The 27,864-nt window shown below is 46.4% G+C and overlaps 1 protein-coding gene across 1 annotated transcript in view; it reads left to right on the forward strand.

Moving 5' to 3' along the window:
• The window catches only part of MAN2A1 (mannosidase alpha class 2A member 1), a 652,784-nt gene that overhangs the window by 529,325 nt on the left and 95,595 nt on the right, over positions 1-27,864 (forward strand). Inside the window, exon 20 of the mRNA XM_069226405.1 lies at positions 17,169-17,363. Within this exon, the coding sequence (XP_069082506.1) occupies positions 17,169-17,363 (195 nt within the window). The remainder of the gene's footprint in view (positions 1-17,168; positions 17,364-27,864) is intronic.

Here is a 27,864-nt window from a genome sequence, read left to right on the forward strand (position 1 = left end):
CACTGGGGTCCTGGCTAGCAGGATCCCAGTTAGACAGGCAAAAACCAACTGACACACAAGTAAAAATGGGGGTAACATGCCAGGCAAGATGGTACTTTCTTACATCTTCTACGCCTCCTCTGCCATCTTGTTCTTCCTTTCAGCAGCAACCCATTCTTAGTGGCAGAGGGGCCACGTCTCCCAACTTTTGGCAGACATAAAGAGTGTCTGTCAGGCTGAGCAAAGGTCAGCCTGACCACCACTTTATTTTCAGGTCAGGAGCTAGACATGCTCTAAATCTGCAGGCGACTGGCTGCCTGAGTGGAACTTTGCCTTGTGGGCTTGACCTCTTTAGTCCGGCAAAGTACCTTGAGGCCCTTCTCTTCGTGATGAGGGGGACAATCACTGATAGCCGCAGACCTGGGCGATTCAGTTTGAAGCCCTGAAGATCCCAGTGCTCAGTGTCTGTCATTGATGCCTCACCACAGAGTGGGTTGGGGTCAGCAGTCTCACTGACCCCATCACCTCTGTAACAAGTGAGGGACTGCCACAGCAGTCCTAACTCTTCTTGAACCACTGAGACTTCCCTCCCCGAGATGCTGCAGAAGGTATGTTTTTTTTATTTTTATTTCTGGTGTGTGTGAGCATGTATGTATGTATGTGTATTTGTGAGTGTGTGCTTTGAATGTATGTTTGTGGATGGTAAGTGTATGTACCCAAGCTGTTAAATGCATGGGGGTGTGAGTGAGTGTGCATGTAGATAGGTGAGTGTATGTATGTGCTTGTGGCCCGCCTGCCTATTCCTCCCTTCCTCCGACTGCCTGAATTATTAGCTACCAGTGCTTTTTTGTGTTACCTGCAAATATCCCTTTGTTTCTCCCTCCATGTACCTGCTTAGCCACTCTGTCAGTGGGTCTTGTCATTGGAACACTATAACACTTGGATGCCTTACCAGGCCCAGACTAAACCATTAGCTGTTGGGTCCTAGTGCGCAGACCGAGTTCAGTGAGCAGGGGTGGAGACATACAGGGAATAAAAAAAAAAAGTGAATATCACATATTCATGAACAGAACTCTCCTGGTAACTGATGCGTAGCTCAGAATGTCACTGACTGTGCTTCCTGTTATCCTGTAATATTTGTGTATGTTTGAATGTGTGTGTACATAATGTCTATTTTGCACGTCCCATGTAGACATAGTGACACCAGAGAATAGTGCACATAAATTTCCAATTGTTGAAAAGTACATGCGTGATGCAAGATATTGCTTGGGGGCAGCCTAGCATCTCCCAAAAGTGACAACACTTAAAAATATACATAATACAGCTGTACTCATTCACTCTTGTATCACTTCCTATGCATGGAGTGACTACAACATAAAGGGATGGAGCCGCTAGCTTAGTACAGCTTTCAATATGACAAATAAATGTTTGGTTTTATAGTACTGTGAAGCTGGGTTACTTTGAGGGCTAACTCACTTGTCTGTGCTTTGTTGTGCTTGGATTATGCTAAAAGCTCTTGACTAATTGGTCTAGTGTAACTCCAGATTGGCAAGAAATTACTTAAGTAGTAAAATCTCCGTCACCTCCACCACAAGTCAAATAACTAGTTGTAGAAGTTTTCGGTGTCATAAGTGATGCTGTAGACTTTAGTGGTGGCGACTTCTGTGGTACTTGTGACTCTGATTTCACAGTTGGATCTTCTGCCTTTGTTTATGCAGTTCAAAGATCAAGCGTATTCTCAGACGTTCCCTCTGCATCTTTGTTAAATACCATGCATGAAGATATGAAGACCTCTTAATCAGCAATTTCTTTTGTGACTTTGGCTCCTGTGCGTCTGTCAGATTTTTTTTAAGAATGACCATATACCACTTGAGCCGTAAACAACAGCAGTTACTGATTGAAGTTCTGGAGGCTGAATGTGACACAACAGATGTTGAATGTAACACCCCACAAGAATCAGGGTGCCACTTATTACAGGATCGGAATAGATAGTTGACATCTCAAATACAACTTTAAGGTAATTTGTTACCACCGCAGTGGCTTCTCAGACTTACCCTGCATCTTTACTGAAGAGCATATCTGATAGAGACTTTTGGTTGCAGATTCCTTACCTTTTAATTTCCCCCAGGCGTCAGTCTGGATCCGGAGAATTTTGTGAGCAGTACCCCTGTGCGTCTTCAGATGGCACCTATAGGGTCTGCACCCTTGTTGAAGTCGTCTGTGCCGGATATGTTGTTGTGGTTCCTATATAGGCACCACCCCAGCGCTCTAACTTCAGTTTTTTTCTTTCCACACCAGCAAGCGCTGATCGGAAGAGAGCTACCCCTCAGTCATTTTTTGACTGTTTTTTTTTTTTTTTTATTGAAATATATTGGATAGAGACTTCTAGTGGCAGATTCCTTACCTTTGAATTTCCCCAGGCGTCAGCCTGGATCCGGAGTTTTTTCTTCAAGCAGTACCTCTGCACGCCATAAGGTGGCGTCGGTCGACTCTGCGGGTGTCGTTGGCGTTATGTTCACCGTGATGATGTTGCAGTCGTATATAGGTGCCACCCAGGTGCACTGACGTCAGTTCTTTTCTTTCCGCTTCAGCCTACGCGCAGATCCTGAGAGAGCTACCTCAGTCACTTTTTGACTATGATGACACTTTTGTCGAATTCTTTTTGACGAGGTCGTGAATGCGTCGAGGGATGTCCCGCAAGACCGGTTTTAAACCCTGCGACTCCTGACACCGATTGATGTCGGTGGCGGATCCATACCTTGTGTGTTTTTGGTGCCTGGAGCCTCAGAGTGCCATGCCAACCTCACACTGCCTGTGGCATAGGTAAGTCACCCCTCTAGCAGGCCTTACAGCCCGTGGGCCTGTGGGGTCAGCTGGGGCCCCATCGGATTTGGCCTCGGCGCCGTTGGGGACCCCAGGATCCGATAGTGGATCTGTACCGGTGCCAGGTTCTCACAGTCGGCCTCCTCCGATGCCGGGCCTCGACGTCGAAAAGGAGGAGATGGCTATTTCCATCCAGGGATCGGATGACTCAGACGGAGACCGACCTACGACAGCAGGCCAAAAAGTGAGTACGCTTGCCCCGACCCAACCCCAAAGTCAGCCAAAAAAACAAAAGGCCTCGGGACGCCACTGCCTGAAGGCCATGGCTCGACCTATTAAAAAAACGGTGACATAGCAACACCTTCGGCACCAAAAAAGGCCAAAATCGTGCCGAAGTCTTCCGACTCGAGCCAAGAACCCGGCGTCGAAAAAAATCGACACCGCCTTGTCGAAGCCACTAAGGCTCGGAAGAGCCTTTCGGAGCCAAGGCCAACCATCACCATGGGCATTTCGGTGCAGAGAAAACCGGCTCCGGATCCGAAAAAGATCTCTTACACAAAGGAACATGGGCGCCAGATTTGAAGAGGAGCTGGACATTGAAGAGTTTGACCAAACGCAGGCACGGATACAGATCCATAAGGATAGTGGAAAGATCCAAACTGCTCCTCCTCTCAAATTTAAGAGAAAGCTGGCTTTTCAACCACAAACAGAGACTGAGACTGATCAGCCAAGAGCTAATGTGGCTAGAGAGAAATCACCAACTTGCCACTTTTCGCCGGAAATTTCTCCACCACATTCGCCACAAAGGACATGGTCACCAATTGGCACACCCACTGCACAGTCACCCACACATACTGTGCAAACTCAGAATGATGGAGACCCCTGGGACCTCTACGATCCCCCTGTCTCGGACAATAGCCCTGAGTGCTACCCCTCAAACCATCTCCACCAGAGGATAGCACCTCGTACACCCAAGTCTTAGCCAGGGCTGCTGCATTCCATAATGTCAGTATGCATTCTGAACCATTGGAGGAATACTTCCTTTTCAATACCCTTGCTGCCACGCATGCGTCATACCAGAGCCTGCCGATGCTACCAGGCATGCTTAAGCATGCACAGCAAGTGTTTCAAGAGCTGGTAAAGGGAAGAGCCATCACACCGCGGGTGGAAAAAAGTACAAACCACCCCGTCGGACCCAGTGTTCATTACGCAGCAGCTCCCACCGGACTCTGTAGTGGTTGGTGCCACAAGGAAACAAGCAAACTCACAATCATCGGGAGATACACCACCTCCGGATAAAGAGAGTCGCAAATTTGATGCAGCAGGAAAGAGAGAGTGGCGTCCCAAGCTGCCAACCAATGGCGTATCGCAAATTCACAGGCCCTCCTTGCCTGTTACGACCAAGCTCACTCGGATGAAATGAGTGACATCATCCAGCATCTACCTAAAGAGTATCAAAAACGGGCTCAAGAAGTGGTAGAGGAAGGGCAAACGATCTCAAACAATCAAATTCGTTCGGCACTGGATTCCGCTGACACTGTCGCAAGAACTGTGAACACAGCAGTCACAATTAGGAGACATGCTTGGTTACGATCCTCAGGATTCAAACATGAGATACAACAGGCAGTATTAAAAATGCCATTTAACCAGCAACAACTGTTTGGGCCAGAAGTGGACACAGCCATCAAAAAGATGAAGAAAGACACTGACACGGCCACAGCCATGGGCGCGCTCTACTCGTCCCAATATAGAGGGACATTTAGGAAACCGCAATTTTGGAGAGGTTTCAGACAGCAAACTTCAGAGGCATCCACCGCTCAAGCAAAGCTCACCTACCAGTCCTAATATCAGAGAGGGGGGTTCCACGGATCCTTCAGGGGACAATTCCCAAGATCAAGGGGAAAGTTTCAGCCCACCAAGCAGGCCCCCAACAACAAACAGTGACTTCACTGTCACACTTCCCTAACACACATCACCAGTAGGGGGAAGACTAACACTTTACCACAAACATTGGTCAGACATAACCACGGACACATGGGTTCTATCAATTATCCAACATGGTTACTGCATAGAGTTCACACATTTCCCTCCAGATGTTCCCCCCAAGAGCGCACAAACTGTCGGCCCAACATCTAGACCTGTTACAAATAGAGGTACAAGCACTATTAACAAAACAAGCCATAGAACTAGTACCTCACCACCAAAAAGGAACAGGGGTTTATTCCCTATATTTCCTTTTTCCCAAAAAAGACAAAACACTAAGACCAATTTTAGATCTCAGGACATTAAACCTCTTCATCAAATCAGAACATTTCCACATGGTCACACTACAAGATGTAGTCCCCTTACTAAAACATGGAGAATACATGGCAACACTGGATCTAAAAGATGCATATTTCCATATAGCCATCCATCCATCTCACAGAAAATACCTCAGATTTGTCATAAAGGGCAAACATTACCAATACAGGGTACTGCCCTTCGGGATAACAGCACCCAGAGCATTTACAAAATGCCTCGCTGTAGTAGCAGCTCATATAAGGAGACATCACATGCACGTATTCCCATATCTCGACAATTGGCTAATAAAAGCCAACACTCAACACCGGTGTCAAAATCACACGCAGTATGTAATAGATACCCTACACAGACTAGGCTTCTCTATAAATTACCAGAAATCTCATTAGTAACCATCCCAACTACAACAATACTTGGGAGAAACACTCAACACACAAAGAGCAATTGCCACTCCAAGCCCGCACAGAGTTCATTAATTTCAAACTATGGCGTCAAACATACAACCAAATCAACAGTACACAACCAGATTTGTCATGAAACTCCTAGGCATGATGGTATCATGCATCGCTGTTGTCCCAAACACGCAACTACACATGCGGCCCTTACAGCAGTGCCTAGCAAAACAATGGACGCAGGCACAGGTTCAACTTCAGGATCTAGTGTTGATAGACCGCCAAACACACTATTCGCTTCAATGATGGAACCCTGTAAATTTAAACAAAGGCTGGCCATTTCAAGACCCTGTGCCTCACGCCATTCTCACAGCAGATGTTTCGATGATTGGGTGGGGAGCACACCTCAACAATCACAATATACAAGGACAATGGGACAATCAACAAAGACAACTACACATAAATTACTTAGAGCTGCTAGCGGTCTTCCTAGCACTAAAAGCCTTTCAACCCCTTCTAGTTCACAAACACATTCTTTTAAAGACAGACAATATGACAACAATGTACTACCTAAACAAACGGGGGGGGAACACTCATCACAACTATGCCTCCTAGCTCAAAAAAATTGGCATTGGGCAATTCACAACAACATTCGCCTCATAGCGCAATATATACCAGGCATTCACAATCAGTTAGCCGACAATCTCAGTCGAGATCCCCAGCAAACTCATGAGTGGGAGATACATCCCCAGATTCTACAACAATACTTTTACCACTGGGGAACACCAAACATAGATCTGTTCGCAACTAAACAAAACGCAAAATGCCAAAACTTCGCATCCAGGTACCCACACCCTCAGTCCAAGGGCAATGCTCTATGGATCAATTGGTCAGGGATATTTGCTTATGCTTTTCCCCCTCTCCTTCCTTTCGTTGTCAACAAACTGAGTCAAAACAAACTCTAACTAATACTCATAGCACCAACGTGGGTTCGCCAACCGTGGTACACCACACTGTTGGACCTCTCAGTAGTACCTCACATCAAACTCCCAAACAGACCAAATCTGTTAACACAACACAAACAACAGATCAGACACCCCAATCCAGCATCGCTCAACCTAGCAATCTGGCTCCTGAAGTCTTAGAATTTGGCTATCTAAACCTTTCAAATGAGTGTATGGAAGTCATTAAACAGGCAAGGAAACCGACAACAAGGCATTGTTATGCTAATAAATGGAAAAGGTTTGTTTTCTACTGCCAAGCAAACCAAAGCACACTGTTAGATGCCTCCATACAAAACATTGTGAGGTATTTACTACACCTACAAAAAGCAAATCTAGCTTTTTCTTCCATCAAAATTCATCTCACTGCAATCTCTGCTTACCTGCAGATTAAACATACAAAGGGGGTTATTCCAACTTTGGAGGAGGTGGTAATCCGTCCCAAATGTGACGGATTTACCACCAGCCGTATTACGAGTTCCATAGGATGTAATGGACTCGTAATACGGCTGGTGGTATATCCGTCACTTTACCGTCACTTTTGGGACGGATTACCACTTCCTCCAAAGTTGGAATAACCCCCAAAGTCACTTTTTAGAATACCAGTTATTAAAGCCTTTATGGAGGGACTAAAAAGGATCATACCTCCAAGAACTCCACCAGTGCCCTCGTGGAATCTTAATATTGTACTTACACGACTCATGGGCCCACCTTTTGAACCCATGCATTCTTGCCAAATCCAATTCTTAACCTGGAAGGTAGCATTTCTAATAGCCATCACTTCACTACGAAGAGTTAGCGAAATACAGGCGTTCACTATCGAAGAACCATTTATACAAGTACACAAACATAATGTGGTTCTTCGCACTAATCCAAAAGTTCTGCCAAAAGTCATTTCACCGTTTCATTTAAACCAAACTGTGGAACTCCCAGTCTTCTTCCCACAGCCAGAATCAGTAGCAGAAAGAGCACAGCATACTTTAGACATAAAAGAGCACTAATGTATTATATAGACAGAACAAAGCCATTGCGTAGAACTAAGCAATTGTTCGTTGCTTTCCAAAAACCCTATGCTGGTAACCCCATATCCAAACAGGGCATAGCCAGATGGATAGTCATGCATACAAACCTGTTACCTCAAAGCTAAAAGAGAGTTACTCATTACACCAAAGGCACACTCAACTAGAAAGAAAGGAGCAACAATGGCCTTTCTAGGTAACACACCAATGACAGAGATTTGTAAGGCAGCCACTTGGTCTACACCTCATACGTTTACCAAACACTACTGTGTAGATGTGTTAGCAACACAACAAGCCACATTAGGACAGGCTGTACTAAGAACATTATTTCAGACAACTTCAACTCCTACAGGCTGACCACCGCTTTTGGGAGGATTACTGCTTTGTAGTCTATGCACAGCATGTGTATCTGCAGCAACACATGCCATCGAACGGAAAATGTCACTTACCCAGTGTACATCTGTTCATGGGATGTTCGGGGGATGTCCAGTTGAACTTGATGGACATGCCTTTTGATGGCACATGCCTTTTTGGTGAAAAGACACACTCTGTGCTTGAGAGATTCAAGGATTCTCGAGCTACGGCCAGATCTTGGGTCTCTCAGCGCCTGTTCGCCAGCAGTCTGTCTATCACCCCTTTCGAGGCATCCGGAGGGGCACACTACCATGCCAACAATAGGTTAGCCACCGTCCTCCAGCTTCACAGCATCCCGTGCAAAGACAAGGTCGTGGTACCTTCAGACCCAGAGGGTCTAGCCAGAGGTCGGCCACCACCCAGCCCCCCTCATCCGCAATGCCCAAGCCCTCCTAGTATGGCTCTGCAAGACCATGTCCGACCAGTTGGAGGGAGGATTTAATTTCTTCTCCCTCACTGCCGATCCATAACATCGAACAAATGGGTCTTGCAGATCCTACAGAAGGGCTATTCCCTCCCCTTCCAGTCTTTCCCTACCTCTAACCCTTTCAGTTTACTGTGCTCCCCTTCGGTCTCACCAGTGCCCCTCGGTTGTTCACCAAAGTGATGGCGGTGGTGGCACCTCATATGCGCAAGTTATGGATTTCGACTGGCTGTTGAAGGCTCCTACGCCCCAGGCTCCTGTCACCTACCTACAGACTACAGAGACCTTTCCTGGCCACAAGGCCCTTGATAGCAGGGGTACCATTTACAAGGGACTTATCTGTGTGCCAGGGCGGTGCCAATTGTGGAGTCAAAGGTACAGTTTAGGGAAAGAACACTGGTGCTGGGGCCTGGTTAGCAGGGTCCCAGCACACATTCAATCATAACTAGCATCAACAAAAGGAAACAAGTTAGGGAGTAACCATGCCAACAGAGGCATTTTCCTACAGTCGTTCTCTGCATTAAGATATTCTACGCATTGGCCAGGAAGCAGCCTCCTGAGGGATTGCGCTGCTCATTCTATCAGGGGCAAAACTGCAACCACTGCGCTAGCTCGAGGTGTACCAGTCCTGGAGATTTGTCAGGCGGCAACATGGACGTCCTTGCACATGTTTGCGAAACATTGCTGCCTGGCCAGTCAGATACGAAGGGATGGATACTTTGCCCGTTCAGTCCTGCAGGACTTTCTAGTGTAAGGAGTGGTATCCGCAGCCCACCGCCAGGAGGTTATGGCTTGGGTATCTATTCAAAGGTAAGGAATCTACAGCTAGAAGTCACTGTAATGCATTATCTGGTAGAGAATCTATCTTGCTGTAGGCTTCTTACACTCACCCATGCCTCCCCGCTCTGCGGATATGACTAGTAGGGTTAGGGTTTACCCTTTCTCAGGGCCCTAGTTTTGCAGACACAAATGGAAGTTTTGTGGATCAAAGAACTGACGTACGTGCGCCGAGGTGGCTTCTATATAGACGACCGTGACATCATAGATTGCTCCAATGATTCTGACGAAGCCACGCGGAGCCGGATGACACACGCTGAGCCAAACAACGCCAACTGTCGGCGCACGCAGGGTACGGCTCAGCAAAAAGATTCTGGATTTGAAGCTGATGCCACGGAATTCAAAGGTATGTACTCTGCACCTCGATAGAGTCTCTACCATATAATGCGTTACTGAAGGTAAGTAACTTGTTGGACATGGTCACCGCCCCACTTTTTACCTGGTTTCTGGTGCCATTTCGACTGAAAGTGCTCTGGGTCCCTGCTAACCAGGTCCCGAGTAACAGATCTTTCCCCCAAAACTGCACAGTTGTTTTTCCCAGTTGGCAAAACCTTTAGTACCCACTGTAAGTCCCTAGTAAATGGTATCCCTGATACCTAGGGCCTTTGGTAGTAAGGAGGGTCACTGAGGGCTGCAGCACGAATTTTGCCACCCTAAGACACTCCTCACCAAGCACACGACAGGCTGCCATTACATGCTACATGTCTTGGTGCAGACAGAAGTGAAAACACCACATGGCACACAGTGTGTGTGTGTGTGTGCCATGTCCTCTAAACACTGCATGCAATAAAAATAAGTCAGCCCTCTAGCGGGCCTTACAGCCCTAAGGCAGGGTGCATTAAATTACATGTGAGGGCATATCTACACAAACCGATATGCCCCTGCTATGTCTTTGTCAAATCTCAGAATTTTAAATGCATGTGCTGTACACTGGTCACTACGAGTTTCCCAGCTACATCATGGCTTCTCTGAATATAGGAATGTTTGGTATCAAACATCCCATATTAATAAACCCTCACTGATGCCAGTGAGGGATTTATTAATAACTATACCCATAGGGTACCTTAGAGGTGCTCCTGAAAACCTACCAGCTACTAGTGTGTTGACTGACTGGTCCTGACCAGTTTAGCCACCTTAGACATGTTTCTGCCCCCCGCCCCACCCCCACACCACCCCAAGGTGAGAGCCAGTGCATTTGAGGGCCAGAGACAAAAGCCTGCACGGGGCGGGGGTGTTAGCGCCTCACCCAGTGTTTTGCTTCACTAATGACCGAGCTGAAAGACTCATGCACTGACAAAAATCTCTCGACTGTACTTCTTAGTCCAAAGAATAGATTTATTATTTCACTATGCAAGGTTCTTAAAAGGAGATTAGCATGTTGAAAGCACACGTTTAAAAATGGTCACAGCACTGAAATGAAAACTTACACAAATGATTCTCCTCTGCAATATACACAGCAAATATATGTATCTATATTATAATGCAAAGCAAATAATGAATTAAAAAGTATGCATCACCATGAGGCAAGGGCAAACTCCTTCATCCCTCTCCTATCAGCATCAAATCGCCCAATCCCAGGATCAATCGAGGAGAGAGAGATCAATTATCCTCACGGGAAGGATGACACACCCCATTGTCCTGGATGCGCCTAAGATCTGCTCTGTCCCTGGTCCATCTGGTCTCGGACTCATACTTTAAATAAACAAGGGAGGAAAATTCCAGACTTCCCTCTCCCTGCAGAAGTTTAGTTATTCAAAAAATGCTGATTGCTTTCGGCTAGCTTTGAAAATAACACGTCTGGATGTGGCCACTATCCCAAGGTGCCACCCCAAAACAAGGCCGTTCCCTGACGTCTGAGTACATTCCTATCTACCAAAACCCTTTGTGGGAAAAAGTATGAAAACAAGACAGAATGCACATTGTAAAACATGGCAATTCATTTGCAGCTTCTAACGTGGTAGTGAAGCTAAAGCTAAGCTGAATACAAAATGGAGTCTGTAACTGATGACTACTAATGTGACAGTGAACAGCTAAGCCAGGTGCAAAGTAGTGCAACATGAAGTCAGTGGTCAAAACACACATATCACTACACCTGGGCAGGATGAACATTCAAGGGCACTGAACTTCAAAGGTCTAGCTGCCTCTGTAATGCCTCTCCAGATGGCGGAGAAGACCGAGCCCCTGCCCCACAACCCCCTCCACCCCCCCCACACTTTCCTGACCCCACTTTTGGCAGCATAAAATTAGTCAGATTAGGAAGTGTGCCCACTTTATGCCATTTCCACCCCTTAGGTGGACAGGCTGAAGAGGACACCACCTTTTAAATTCCTCTATCTTGTTTGGAAGGAATTAGGCCACTAGGGTTAGGGTTATGCCTTCTTTCCAGTGGAAGTGGTCATAAGAAGGGTGTAGTCACTCTAAAGGTGGTCAGCCCATTAGCTACCAATTGGCACTCCCTTAAATTGGGTATTTTGGTAGCACCCCTGAACCCTAGAATTCAGATCCTGACAACCTAATAAGAAAAGGACACAGAGGAGTTGCACCTGCAGAAGAGGAAAAGATGCAGCAGCTGACTTAGTTCCAGCCCCACCGGCCTGCCTGCTGACCATGACGGACTCTATGCAAAAAGACGACTCATCCTTCAGCTGAGCCTCCAAGAAACCCTGGAGGACTGCCTGCCTCCCATAAAGACTCCAGACTCCTGTGAGCAGTGGATCTGCTCTGCAACAAAGACTCAAGAAAGGACTTTGCAGCCTCTGGAACAGCAAAAACCTGACACCTAAAGTGACCTCTACACCTGACGTCCACAACCAGAGGTGAAGCCAACCAGCAGTGCCAGCAAGGTTCCAGAGCTGTCCAAAGACCCCGTCCACTCAGGTTTCACCCCTGTTAGACTCCTCCAGATTGCCTGCAGCCTCTGCACACAGATATCCTCTCCTGTGGCCTTGTGAGAGAAAACCCAACACTTCCAGCAACCACTGCACCCGTTGCCCTCAACCCAGCCTGAGGTGGGTCACTGGTGCCAATGATGTCACACAGCTCCCCTAAGCTTGAGTACACCCTGGCTTCACCCCTGCTGGACTTCCCGATGCTGCTTGCAGCATCAACAGATAGGATCCACTGACCGCGAGTGCTCCTGGATGGAGAAACCCAATGCTTAAGGACATCCCTGCATCTGTTGCCCCTGGGCCCTGGAGAAGAGGACCAGAGGTGCACCTACATCATGAGCACCCCAAGTCTACAAGCTACCTGTTGGGTGTCCCAGACTGGCTTCCTAGCCAGAGCCTGCAGCCTGTCTTCACAAGGACCAATTCCCATGGAAAGTCATTGGGCACCCAATGCCTTGCTGTATCCCTGCATCTGGCCACCCCAGTGCTGCCGGGAGTGACTTACTGGTGTGGCTCTGATCAGTGCCCAGTACTTACCTTAACTCTCTGATATTGGCTCATCAATTGTTGTTAACCATGTGTTTGCCTAACATTGTTTTCCTCCATAGGGTTAACACTGAAGAACTCTGAAATTGCACTGTCGATTTTTGAAACTAAAAAGTATTTTAAAAGTATTTATGCTTAAAAATCTACTTTATTCTATTGTAGTCGAGCAATGTAAGCTCAGGATAGCAATGCTTTTAATTTGTAAAACTCTATAAAATGTACTTACCTTGTAAGCCTCTTTCTTACCAAAAGTATTGACCCCATTCAATCAGTGAAGAAGCTTTATTCAGCAAATACAGAATAGCCATAAAAGTAGATAAATAAGTAAAACATTGTGCTCAATCCCAAAGTCATAATATTGATTGTCATAAATAGTTAAGAACAGTTAAAACAAAACACAGCACATACAATTACTCATATCCAGATATTGCAGAAGCTAAAAAGAGAGGCTTTTTCTTACATGTATGGCATTTAGAATGTATAACGTCACCTTGTAACACACATGGGAATAATTTAGGGTTAGTAAAAATTCCAGTGCAACCAGATGAGATCTTATATTGTAGTCACAAAAGAGGGGTTTAAGATAAAAAATCCTAAGGTGTACATAAAATGTACAAAATAGCATAAAGTGCACAGTTTTACTAACCCCATCACAGGGGCAACACAACTTTTTAGGACAGGTCCTCATTCTGGGGAACGCTACTAAGTGATGCACCATTCCTAATCTAAATCTTGTCAGGACAAACTGGTGCTGCAAATTAGTGACACTTGATAAGTGTCCTTCACTACTTACCTCAAGGGAAAAGGACGTATATACATCAACTATAGATTTTGTCATTTCAATAGCTTTCCTGCCATCCACCCTTTATTGCAGGAACGTATCCTTAATGAGATTGTTTGAGAGTGTCAACACTCGTTCTGGTTCTGAATTTATGGTTATATTGAACACGATTTTAAGAGAAGAATCAATAAAAGCAAGGCAGGGGATACTTAAGGAATTATTCAGCTTTAAGCAATCTAGGATAAGTTGTTTGGTAAAAACAGTTTAGTCTTGGACCAGATACTGTACCATATAAGCAAGGGGCTCAACTGCAACACGTCTTCCAGATACTGGAGGCCCACCTCCTGATGTACAATCCAATAGGATGCTGAGGTAGGTAGACATAGCAGTCGTTTTAGGAAACTGTTTTTCTCTGTTTGCAGGGAAGTACACTTAACATGACTCCATACTCCTGCACCATAAACTACCATAGATGGAACTCTGGCCTTACAAATATCCACCATAGCTGTTACAGGACAACTCCCCATTTTGCTGGCAAATCTAAAAATGGCATATGAGTTCCTACGCAATGTATCCCTACCGAGTGAATATGCTGTTCCCAGGACCCATTACTTGTAAATAGGACACCCAAATAGCTGACGAAACTAATAGTACTAATTTGCATGTTCTGGATATAAAAGCTCCTACATGTCTGCCTTTTGTCCAAAGGCTGTAGTAAATGTTATGGATTTATTTATCACCATACCCTTGGATATCATAAATTGCTCAAAGACATTCATTAATTTCTGGAGTCCCACTGGGGTCCTAAAGAAACTGCATCATCTGCATTTAATAACACAGGTGTAGGATGCCATGCCACCTGAGGTGGGTCCACCTGAATGGCCTGCAGGAAGTTATCCACCCCATTAATAAATAGCGAAAATAGTAGCGGGCGAGGACACAGCCTTGGCGGATGCCTCTCCCAATCTTGAAAGGGGTGGTGCATTCTCCTATTGGCCCAAAACTGACTTTTTGTATAGATGGGCCAGGAAATCAATAATATACCTCAGAGCACCCAGTTCCAGGAGTGTAGGCCACAGAAGGACATGCTCTACTAGATCAAAGGCACTACTAAGCTCCGTGAAACAGGGATACAATGACCTTGATTTAGCCTTCGTATATTTCCCTATCAACCGGTCAAGATTAACACATTGCTCATTGGTACCTAGACCTTTTTTAAAACCAAACTGAACAGGGGAAAGAATGTTATTGTCCAATACCCATTCATTAAGTTTTGCCAGTAAAACCATACTTAGAACTTTCGTACATGAGTCCAACAATGATATTGGACAGTAAAGTTTGGGATCTGATTTATCTCCTTTTTTTTTATATATGAGTACAGTAATGGAAGAAGTCTAAGATAAAGGATATCTCTGGTTATTACTGTGTTGAACACTCTAGTCAGGATAGGGCCACAAAGATTAATATTAGATTTAAAAATATCCACTGGTAACCCATCAGGGCCTGGGGCCCTTCTCCCAGCACTAGCTGAAATCACGAAGAGGACCTTCTCCATAGTAATATTTGAATGGGTGAGATACCCACCCCTGCTCCTGTTGTCCGACTATATCTACCACCCCTCTCTTTTGCTTAAAAATCTCAGAGAAGTGGTCCACCCAAGCTACCCAGAACACACTGGAGCCTAATTCGGGAGATGCCCCATTGGACAAAAAAGGCTCATTTACTGTTTCCCAGAACAGCTTGTTATTGTTTGTTTCCATAGCCATGACTAATTTTGACCAGGCCTCTTCCCTCAGCAGTTTGATCCTTTGCTCCAAGGCTTCTCTATATTTGCCACATAATGACCTAATTGTCACAGGGCCTCTAGGGGGGATGTGGAGGGCTGACTTAACATCCCCCTGGGGTTTAGTACATGCATGTTCAAACCCCCCTCTTTTCCTCTCAGTCTGCGTGGCTTTTGGTTTGCATATCTGAAGAGCTTTAATATAATAAATACCATGATTAAAATAGCTAAGCAACCATACAGTGTCAATTTCATTTGCAAACAATAGTTTAACTCATACAAACCCCCATTTCCCCTCACCTCCCCTCCCCCCACCCAATATTCTGCAGTAAACCATCTGGGTCAATATCTTTCAGTCTCCCCCCATTAATCCTATATGCTTTGACCTGATTCATAATGGTATGTGATGTGCACTTTGAGCCCCAGAATAAAGTTGGAAGGATAATCGGTTATGTTCTGTCAGTGATGATTGGGCAATATAGGGAGTGTCACATGCATTATTGGTGAATAAGGACACTACAATATGATTGATAACAGATGAGGAGTTAATACTGCTGAAGGATAGAATCTCCTCCCCATTATCTCCCTGTTTACATCTCAATAGCATCAGATCATATTTGGATAGGATTGAATTAAGAACCTCACCATAATCATTGTGGCGAAAATGGTCATGGCCTACCCCCTCTTGGCTATTGAACCCACAGGTCTGGGATACTGGCAAGATACAGGGAGGTGTAGTCCTTCTGGGCCCGTGACCCTCGTGTCAACTGCAGAGTATTCCACAAGCGAAAGCGCGAGTGCTGATTTATGTGCCTCTGGGCACGGCAGAACAGCATTGTCAGCCTCCTCCCACCAGTATGCCTGAGAGGTGTAGTCCTTTTGGGCATGTGATCCTATTTCATTTGGGGCAGTCACTCATCTTGCCTACTTTTTATGCTCCTCCCCATCCCTTTAAAAAAGAGGAGCTACTGCACTGTCTGGACCCAAAAAGAGTGGTGTTGTTCTACCTTGACCACATAAAAGGTGGATGACCAACTCTTCGGGGGGGAGCTATTTTGGAGCAACAAAAGCTCAGGTAGTACTAAAACTCACCATTTCACGCTGGACTTTCTCTATATTAAAATATGCCACGCTCTGGCCAAGAAACAACTTCCTGAGGACTTAAGGGCCCATTCCACTAGGGGAAAGGCTGCAACCACAACATTGTTACCTGGAGTCCCAGTCCTGGATTTCTGCCAGGCCGCGACATGTGCATCCCTGCACACTCTTGCCAAACACTATTGCCTGGATAGTGAGGTCCGCAGGGATGGCCATTTCACCCATTCGGTCCTACAGGGCTTTCTAGTTTAGTAAATTTGTCCGCAGCCCACCACTAGAGTTGGTATTGCTTGGGTATATATTCGAAGGTAAGGAATCTGCATCCTGAAGTTTCTATCAGATGAACAAGGTACTTAGTTTTGGTAACAAACTACGTGGTAGAAACAATATCTAGCTGCCGGTTCCTTACAGACCCATCCATTCCTCCCAGCTCTGTGAACAAATTTCTAGGGTGAGGGAGGATTCCTTTCAGGGCCCTAGTTTGGACACACAAATGTTAGTGTTCTTCATGACTGTGCTCCTGGTGTGGAAAGACATGAAAAGTAGCTGATGTTCGCACGCTGAGGTGGTGTATATATTGGTGACTGTGATGTCACTTTTGGTGCCAGTGACACCAACGATGCACAAAACTGAACAAGGCCACTTGACGATGCACAAGGCTACTGCTCACGCAAAAATCTTCCAGATCCAGTCTGATGCCTGAGAAATTGAAAGATAAGGAATCTGCAGCTAGATATTGTCTCTATCAGATAATTTGTTACTGAAAGTAAGTAACTTGTTCTTTATCATTATGGTGTGCTGCATTGATGGTTATGGTCGTAGTGATCGTTATTGGTGTGGGAACCCCAGTTTTAAAATATATGCATTAATTGTTTATTTTGACAGAAAGAAGACAAGAAATCAGTGAGTTTTCCCTCACTCCTCAGTCACATGACATCATCTTTCTTAAATCATCCAGTCATCCCGATGGCAACGTCTTCAGATATGGATATCTCTGAATTGATAAGAGATTTTTCTCCTTTAATTTCACCATTGCCTTGTGATGTGCACTTGCTTAATTTGAGAACTTTACAAGCAAAGGTAAGTTCAGGAATACCTGTTTTGCTGTATTACTTTATACTACTCTGTGTGCAATTTCATGGAGAGCATTATAAAAGGCACAAAATAAATGTGTAATTATAGTAATGCTGGCATTTGAAATAGTTTATTGGCCCTATGTCAGTGTAATTTTCTACAAAGTTCTGCTGAGAAACTAATCGTTTATGTGGCTAGACAAGTGCCATTGTCAAATCAAACTGCTTTCAAAGTCTGATTTTCCATATGATATATTTCCAACGGCGCATAAAAACTAGTGTTATCATTGAGTTTCTGGTGGCATCATAAAAGCTTGATAAAGGTCAAGTGGTTTGTAACTGTCACCAGAAGCTGAGATGACAATGTAGGACCACCTTACTGATGTTACCAGTTATATATTTTGTACACTAAATGTTTAGTTTTGGATAGTTATTACGAAAAAGCTGGGTTTTTTTCAAACAGCAGCTAAGCCCTTAACTGATAAGGCTTATCAGCCGAATGCTGAGCCCTTTTTTGGCAACGTGGGGTATTTTGTGCTTAAGCCTCTGTAATTTTTGTAATTTTTTTTTATACATAAATTGCCCTTTTCAACTTTGTGTCCTTTTTTCCCCAAGCATTATAGGGATTTTAAATGTACCCAGTGTTTGTGGACCGTGAAAATAACTACCTGCATTTTGGGTTTTATTGGGCCAAAAAAGTGCTCTACAAAAAAGTGCCTGCTTTTGTTTGTAGAAATTACATCAAGGAAAGGTTTGCTGTGCTAAAATCACCATCTTCCCAGCTTTCAGGGACATGCAGAGCTGTATTAAAATAAACATTTTTGTTACCACAGTTTTGGCATTTTTCTAAGTGATAGCTCATTTTTCCTAATTTTTGTGCATTCGACCTACCTCCCATTTATGGTGAATCCGGAAAGCCATACATTTCTGAAAAGTAGACAAAATTCTAAATTCAGCAAGGAGTCATTTGTGTAAACCCCTCAATGTTTTCCCAAAGAAACTAACTGTTGAAATAAAGAAAATTGAAAATTAGTAGGGATTAAACAGACATTTGTGTAAGTTCTAATCACAGTCGTCGATTTATAAAAGCAATCCACGCGTACATTCACTAGACCCTTCTGGGAATGTATAGGGTTAATAGGTTCTCCAGCAACCTAGTGTACCCAGAGTCAGCAAATGTACCTTACAATGGTTTTTCATTGGGTACAGAGTAGAGTAACTCATATTATTAAAATATAAAGACTGAAAGATGGGTATGTATTTCAGAAAAGTACTGTGGTGAGTTTAGGAGCTGTGAATATTTGTACATCTCTGAATTTGTGTTTTCCCTTACTAGCATGAATTTTAGAGGGCATTTAGCAAAATGTATTTTCCTATATACTAGGTTACATTTGGAAGGCACAAATGCAGAGAAATCCAGTCGGCTGTAACAACTGTTAAACTATTATGTGTTCCCGCATGTCTCCCGTTACAAGTGGTACTCACTTGTGTACCTGGGCTTAACACCTCTGACACAATATACCCCAAACTGTGACCTGGAGGGATCATATTTTACTTATCTGATAGAGACTTCTTGTTGCAGATTCCTTACCTTTGAATTTTCCCCCAGGCGTCAGACTGGATCGGGAGATTTCTTCTTCGAGCAATACCCTTGCGCGTCAGTAGGTGACGTCAGTCGACTCAGCGGGCGTCGTTGGCATTGTAGTTGCCATGATGACATCGGAAGTACTACATAGAGGCCGCCTCAGCACAGTGACGTCAGTTATGATCTTTCCGCACCATGCGCTGATCCGGAGAGAGCTACCCTGGTCTCTTTTTGACCGATTTCGACCCCTTTGTCCAGTTTTTGGGTGAGTTTTTGGTTCGCCTAGATGTCACTGAAGGCCAGTTTCAAGCTGTCCGAGGACTGTCAACGCATGATGTTGGTGACGGATCCGCATTGTGTCTGTTTGCCAGCAAACACATCTCCTTCAGCCACACGACAGAACTCCACTGTACTGATCACCGCTGCATCCACTTCACCTTTTAGAAACCCACAACTCTCAGATGGAACAAGGTCACTGAAGACCAGCTGATCACCACCCACTCGCGAACCCACCAATCGACACCACCGACACAGCTGCCCGCAACCTCAGGCAATGGATCGACGACTTTGCCAACACGCTCACCCAAACAAGAAACCTTCAAACAAATGCACCGACAGAAAGGCCTTCTGGTTCACCGCCGACCTCCAAGAATCCAAGCAAACTTGCCGAAGACTCGAGAGAAAGTGGCGCTAAAAACAAACACTGGACAACCACACAGCCTTTAAGAACGCCATCCACAGACACCACCAACTCATCCAAACCGCCAAAAGAACCGCCTTCAAAGAACGCATCGACAACAACTCACACAGCTATAAGGAGCTCTTCAACATTGTGAAGGAACTCTCCAACCCCGGTTTCAAAGCTAACGACATCCCGACATCGCAAGATCTCTGCGACTCCCTAGCCACCTTCTTCTACCGCAAGATCGCAGACATCCGTGACAGCTTAAATACCCAGACCCCCTGTCAACCACAGACACCACAGACTTACCGCCCCCCATCCACACCAACTTCCAGCTTGCCTGGATCCACGTCAATGACGATGACACCATCAAAATCATGAACACCATCCACTCTGGCTGACCATCAGACTTACAGCCCTATGGCATGGTGCATTATACCACAGGTGAGGGCATAGCTGCATGTGCACTATGCCCCTAGAGAGTCTAAGCCAATTCTTAGACATTGTAAGTGCAGGGTAGCCATAAAGAGTGTATGGTCTGGGAGTTTGTCAAACACGAACTCCACAGTTCCATAATGGCTACACTAAATACTAGGAAGTTTGGTATCAAACATCTCAGCACAATAAATCCACACTAATGCCAGTGTGGGATTTATTGAGAAATATACACAGAGGGCATCTTAGAGATGCCCTCTGTTAACCAGTCCAACTACTAATGCTAGCCTGACCAGTTTCTGCCAGCTTGCCACATCCAGACAGGTTTCTGGCCACATGGGGTGAGGGCCTCTGTCACTTCACACCTTCCCCTGCAGGAACTGTAACACCTGGTGGTGAGCCTCAAAGGCTCAAGCCTGATCTTACAGCGCCCCAGGGCACTCCAACTAGTGGAGATGCCTGCCCCTCTGGACACAGCCCCCACTTTTGGTGGCAAGGCAGGAGGAGATTATGAGGAAAACAAGGAGGGGTCACCTACCAGTCAGGACAGCCCCTAAGGTACCCTGAGCTGAGGTGTCCCCTGCCTTTAGAAATCCTCCATCTTGAGTTTTGGAGGATTCCCCCAATTGGAATAGGGATGTGTCCCCTTCCCCTCAGGGAGGAGGCACAAAGAGTGTGTAGCCACCCTCAAGGACAGTAGCCATAGGCTACTGCCCCCAAGACCTAAACACACCCCTAAATTTAGTATTTAGGGGCGACCCTGAACCCAGGAAATCAGATTCCTGCAACCTGACGAAAACAAGGACTGCTCACCTGAAAGCCTCGCAGAGACGACGGAGACACCAACTGACTTGGCCCCAGCCCTACCAGCCTGTCTCCAGACTCAAAGAACCTGCACAGCGATGCATCCAATGGGACCAGCAACCTCTGAGAACTCAGAGGACTGCCCTGCACCTAAAGGAACAAGAAACTCCTGAGAACAGCGGCACTGTTCAAAAACTGCAACAACTTTGCAACTTTTTAGCAACTTTAAAGAGACCCTCACTTCCCGCCGGAAGCGTGAGACTTCTCACTCTCCACCCGACGCCCCCGGCTCGTGTTTGGAAAAACTAACACCGCAGAGAGGACTCCCAGGTGACTCCAACGACGTGGACACCCTGAGTAGACCTCCCTGTGCCCCCACAGCAACGCCTGCAGAGAGGATCCAGAGGCTCCCGCTGACGCGGCTGCGTGGTAACAAAGGAACCCGACGCCTGGACCAAGCACTGCACCCGCAGCCCCCAGGACAGATAGGAACCACCTATCAGGGCAGGAGTGACCAGCAGGCGGCCCTCATCCTAGCCCAGTTGGTGGCTGGCCAGAGAAGCCCTCCTGTGCCCTGCCTGCATCACCTAAGTGACCCCTAGGTCCCTACATTGCTTTCTATAGTGTAGGAAGTTGGCTCTGTATATACTATTTCAAAGTAAGAAATAGTGTGCACAAGAGTCCAAGGGTTCCCCTTAGAGGTAAGATAATGGCAAAAAGAGATAATTCTAATGCTCTCTTTTGTGGTAGTGTGGTCGAGCAGTAGGCTTATCAGAGGGTAGTGTTAAGCATTTCTTGTACACACACAGGCAATAAATGAGGAACACACACTAAAAGACTGATTCCAGGCCAATAGGTTTTTATATAGAAAAATATATTTTCTTAGTTTATTTTAAGAACCACAGGTTCAAGATTTACAATTAATACTTCAAATGAAAGGTATTTCACTCAGGTATTCTAGGAACTTTGAATAATCACAATAGCATGTACAGTTTTGAAAAAAATGGCAATGAGCTATTTTAAAAGTGGACACTGCAAAAATCAACATTTCTGGGGGAGGTAAGTAAATGTTAAGTTCACAGGTAAGTAAAACACTTACAGGGTTCAAAGTTGGGTCCAAGGTAGCCCACCGTTGGGGGTTCAAGGCAACCCCAAATTTACCACACAAGCAGCTCAGGGCTGGTCAGGTGCAGAGGTCAAAGTGGTGCCCAAAACGCATAGGCTTCAATGGAGAAGGGGGTGCCCTGGTTCCAGTCTGCCAGCAAGTAAGTACCCGCGTCTTCGGAGGGCAGACCAGGGGGGTTTTGTAGGGCACCGGGGGGGGGGGGGGGGACACAAGTGAGCACAAAAAGTACACGCTCAGCGGCACAGGGGCGGCCGGGTGCAGAGTGCAAACAGGCGTCAGGTTTGCAATAGGTTTCAATGGGAGACCCAGGGGTCTCTTCAGCGAAGCACGCAGGCAAGGGGGGGGGGGGGCTCCTTGGGGTAGCCACCACCTGGGCAAGGGAGAGGGCCACCTGAGGGTTGCTCCTGCACTGGAGGTCGGATCCTTCAGGTCCTGGGGGCTGCGGGTGCAGTGTGTTTCCCAGGCGTCGGGTTCTTTGTAGCAGGCAGTCGCAGTCAGGGGGAGCCTCTGGATTCCCTCTGCAGGCGTCGCTAGGAGTGCTCAGGGGGGTCAACTCTGGCTACTCACAGGGTCGCAGTCGCCGGGGAGTCCTCCCTGTAGTGTTGGTTCTCCGCAGGTCGACCCGGGGGCGTCGGGTGCAGAGTGGAAAGTCTCACGCTTCCGGCGGGAAACGTGTGATCTTTAAAAGTTGCTTCTTTGTTGCAAAGTCCTCTGGAGTTCTTGGTCCTTTTAGATGCAGGTTAGTCCTCTGAGGCTTCAGAGGTCGCTGGACCCTGGGGGACGCGTCGCTGCTGCAGTTTTTCTCGAAGTGGGGAGACAGGCAGGTAGGGCTGGGGCCAAAGCAGTTGGTGTCTCCGTCTTCTCTGCAGGGCTTCAGGTCAGCAGTCCTCCTTCGTCTTCAGGTTGCAGGAATCTATCTTGGTTGGTTCTGGGGGCCCCTAAATACTCAATTTAGTGGTGTGTTTAGGTCTGGGGGGTTAGTAGCCAATGGCTACTAGCCCTGAGGGTGGCTACACCCTCTTTGTGCCTCCTCCCTGAGTGGAGGGGGGCACATCCCTAATCCTATTGGGGGAATCCTCCATCTGCAAGATGGAGGATTTCTAAAAGTCAGAGTCACCTCAGCTCAGGACACCTTAGGGGTTGTCCTGACTGGCCAGTGAGGACTCCTTGTTTTTCTCATTATCTTCTCCGGCCTTGCTGCCAAAAGTGGGGCCGTGGCCGGAGGGGGCGGGCATCTCCACTAACTGGGATGTCCTGTGGCGCTGTAACAAAGGGGGTGAGCCTTTGAGGCTCACCGCCAGGTGTTAAAGTTTCTGCAGGGGGAGTGAGAAGCACCTCCACCCAGTACAGGCTTTGTTACTAGCCACAGAGTGACAAAGGCACTCTCCCCATGTGGCCAGCAACATGTCTGGTGTGTGGCAGGCTGGCAAAACTAGTCAGCCCACACTGGAAGTCGGGTATGTTTTCAGGGGGCATCTCTAAGATGCCCTATGGGTGTATTTTACAATAAAATGTACACTGGCATTAGTGTGCATTTATTGTGCTGAGAAATTTGATACCAAACTTCCCAGTTTTCAGTGTAGCCATTATGGTGCTGTAGAGCTCGTGTTTGACAAACTCTCAGACCATATACTCTTATGGCTACCCTGCACTTACAATGTCTAAGGTTTTGCTTAGACACTGTACATATGCCCTCACCTGTGGTATAGTGCACCCTGCCTTAGGGGGGTAAGGCCTGCTAGAGGGGTGACTTACCTGTGCCACAGGCAGTGTGAGGTTGGCATGGCACTCTGAGGGAGTGCCATGTCGACTTAGTCTTTTTCTCCCCACCAGCACACACAAGCTGTGAGGCAGTGTTCATGTGCTGATTGAGGGGTCCCCAGGTTGGCATAAGACATGCTGCAGCCCTTAGAGACCTTCCCTGGCATTCGGGCCCATGGTACCAGTTACAAGGGACTTATCTGAGTACCAGGGCTGTGCCAGTTGTGGAAACAAAGGTACAGTTTAGGGAAAGAACACTGGTGCTAGGGCCTGGTTAGCAGGGTCCCAGCACACTTTCAATTAAAACTTAGCATCAGCAAAGGCAAAAAGTTAGGGGGTATCAAATGCCAAGGAGGCATTTCCTTACAGTGTGTTTTTAGCAAAAGTTTGAGGTTTGGAAAAAACACAAAAAAAAAACTTCTGAGAGCCACACAAGTCATTCTACCCTGGACTCTCTCAGGTGTCTAGTTTTCAGAAAGGTGCGAGTTTGGTATGTTTCCCTGGGCGCTGGCAGAGATAGGGCTCATATTCCGGAGCCTCCAACAATACAATAAAAGGGTCTGTTTTTGGGTAGAAAAAGTGATCTTTCCATGCTGCATTTCTGGCCTTCTCTATTGTGGGTGCAGGGCCCACTCACTCTACTAACGAAACATTTTTATCTGGAGACATGGGGGTACACTGCTGTAGTAGGCAACTTGAGCTTCCTTGCAGATTTTGGAATTTTCACTCACAAAAATGTGACGATAATGTGTTTTTCGGCACAGTTAGATGTTTTAAGGCGCTTCTGGTTAAAAAAACTATATTAGAACCATGAGCACAGAAGTCACACCAACTTTAACACTCCCATGTGTCTGTTATTCATATATGTCTGGGTAAAGTAGGTTTTCCATGTTGGTGGCTGACCTGAAGCTTAAAATCTGCAGGATCCTACATTGTTTAAAAAATTTTTTTTTAAAAACATGGATCCTGGTGTACAAGTTACTTACCTTAGGTAACGATATATCTGGATCTGGTACAGAAATATTCTAGTTGCAGATTCCTTACCTAAGAATTTCCCCCCAGGAGTCAGACTGGATCCGGAGATTTTTTCTTCGAGCAATACCCTTACCCATCAGTAGGTGGCATTGGTCGACTCCACGGCGTCGTTGTCACCGTGATGATGTCAGGAGTAGTACATAGACACCGCCTCAGCGCAGTGATGTCAGTTTATTGTAACGACTTTCCATGCCAAAGCGCAGAGCCACTAAGAACACTGAGATTGGTGCGCCAGAGCTAAGGACCTGAATGGGGAATCACTGCCCCTAGAAATCAGTTTGCAAGCGGGAAGGATGGGTGGGCCGTTAAGGAATCTGCAATAAGAATATGTCTCTAACGGATATATCGTTACCGAAGGTAAGTAACTTGTGCATCTGATAGAGACTTCTAGTTGAAGATTCCTTACCTTAGAATAGATACCAAAGGAGGTCATCCTCAGAGGTGGGCTGAAACCAAGATCATACTAGAAAGTCCTGCAGGACAGAACGACCAAAGTAGCTGTCCCGACAGACCTGTCTGTCCAGGCAGTAATGTATAGCAAACGTGTGCAGGGATGCCCACGTAGCTGCCTAGCAGATATCAGGACAGGAACTCTGCATGCTAATGCAGTGGAAGCACCAGCTGCTCTGGTGGAATGAGTGAGCAAGCCCTCAGGGGGCTGCTTCTTGGCCAAAGCGTAGCACAACTTGATGCAAGGAAGTGCCCATCGAGAGATGGTATGTTTTTGCACCACCTTCCCTTTCTTCGCACCCACATATCCAAAAAGAGTTGATCATCCACCTGGAAATCTTTAGTATGATTTAGATAGGACGCTAACCCTCTTTTGGGTCCAGACGGTGGAGTCTCTCCTCCTAATGAGAAGGATGTAGGGGTGCGTAAAAGTAGGCAAAGTGATGGACTGGCCTACATGAAAAGGCATAACAACTTTGGGAAGGAAGGAAGCCTTGGTGCGCAACACCACTTTGTCCAACTTTGAAAACCTGCAACCAGTGACGCATCTGACAGGGACCAGCGACCTCTGAAGCCTCAGAGGACTGCCCTGGACTAAAGGACCAAGAACCTCCCGTGAGCAGCGGCCCTGCTCAAAACCAGCAACTTCGTTGCAACAAAGAAGCAACTTCCAAAGACTTCACATTTCCCGCCGGAAGCGTGAGACTTCCCACTCTGCACCCAACGCCCCCAGGTCGAGATCCAGAGAACAAACACCACAGGGAGGACTCCCCGGCGACTGCAAGCCTGTGAGTAGCCATAGACGACCCCCCTGAACTCCCACAGCGACCTCTGCAGAGAGAATCCAGAGGCTCCCCCTGACCGCTACTGCCTGTAACAAGGGACCCAACGCCTGGAACAAACACTGCACCCGCAGCTCCCAGGACCTGAAGGAACCGAACTTCAGTGCAGGAGTGACCCCCAGGTGACCCTTTGCCTAGCCCAGGTGGTGGCAGTCTCGAGAAGCCCCCCCCACCCCCCGTGCCTGCCTGCACTGCTAGAGTGAAACCTGACGCCTGCTTTGCACACTGCACCCGGCCGCCCCTGTGCTGCTGAGGGTGTGTTTTGTGTGCCTACTTGTGTCCCCCCCCAGTGCTCTACAAAACCCCCCCTGGTCTGCCCCCCGAGGACGCAGGTACTTAACCTGCTGGCGAACTGGAATAGGAGCACCCCTGTTCTCCATAGGCGCCTATGTGTTTGGGCACCTCTTTGATCTCTGCACTTGACCGGCCCTGTGCTCTTGGTGTGGTAACTTTGGGGTTGCCTTGAATCCCCAACGGGGGGGTGCCTATGCCCCAGAACTGAGACTTGTAAGTGTTTTACTTACCTCACAAACTAACCTTTACTTACCTCCCCCAGAAACTGTTTATTTTTGCAGTGTCCACTTTGAAAATAGCTTATTGCCATTTTTACAAAGACTGTATATGATATTGCTTTTATTCAAAGTTCCTAATTTACCTAAGTGAAGTACCTTGCATTTTATGTGTTTACTTCAAATCTTGAACCTGTGGTTCTTAAAATAAACTAAGAAAATATATTTTTCCATATAAAAACCTATTGGCCTGGAGTAAGTCTTTGAGTGTGTGTCCCTCATTTATTGCCTGTGTGTGTACAACAAATGTTTAACACTACCCTCCGATAAGCCTACTGCTTGACCACATTACCACAAAATAGAGCATTAGAATGATCTAATTTTGCCACTATCTTACCTCTAAGGGGATCCCTTGGACTCTGTGCACACTATTTCTTACTGTGAAATAATATATACAGAGCCAACTTCCTACAAACATTTATCTCACATATATGTAATGAAAAGCTCTGGAATCTGCGTGGAGCCACAAACATTTCCTACCACCCAGCGCTCCCCAACTCTCTCAATAAAAGTGGTAACTCTCTTGTGTTGTTGAGCCTAGCTCTCACTAGAGGAAAGGGCCCAAACCACAATAAGGACATGCCCACTTTTTTCACTGAAAACCAACCCCTTTTTTGCAACTTGCCTAGCTGTGCATTTTGGACCCTAGCTCAGCCAGCACCCGGGGAAACCTATCAAACCAGCACATTTCTGAAAACTAGACACTCAAGGGAGTCCAGGGCTGTGTGCCTCCCATGAATCCCACAATGGCCTGCAAACTTCAGTCTTTGGCTAAAACACACATTTTCCTCACATTTTTTGTAAAGGAAAGTTCTGGAATCTGTAGGAAATTTACTACTGCCCAGTATTGCCCCATGCCCCCCTGTCAAAATGGTACCTCACTTGTGTGGGTGGGCCTAGTGCTTACGACAGGAAAGCACCGAAAACGGAATGTGGAGAAATCTTTCTTGTAAAAACAAATGAGCGTATTTGGCATTGGTGATAGCTGCTATATTTGGTCCCAAGTTTGGCAGCTACCCAGGGAAACCTACCAAACCCAGATCTTTCTGAAAACTAGCCACCCAGGGGAGTCGAGGGCAATGTGCCTCCCATGAATCCCACAGATGTGTCTTACCCACAATGCCCTGCAAATCCTAAACTTTGCCTGAAATCACACAATTTCCTTGCATTTCTGCAACGTAAAATTCTGAAATCTGCAGGGATTTGTGAAGCGGGTGTT

The sequence above is a fragment of the Pleurodeles waltl genome, chromosome 1_1 (genome assembly GCF_031143425.1).
Source record: "Pleurodeles waltl isolate 20211129_DDA chromosome 1_1, aPleWal1.hap1.20221129, whole genome shotgun sequence".
In the NCBI taxonomy this organism is placed as follows: Eukaryota; Metazoa; Chordata; class Amphibia; order Caudata; family Salamandridae; genus Pleurodeles; species Pleurodeles waltl.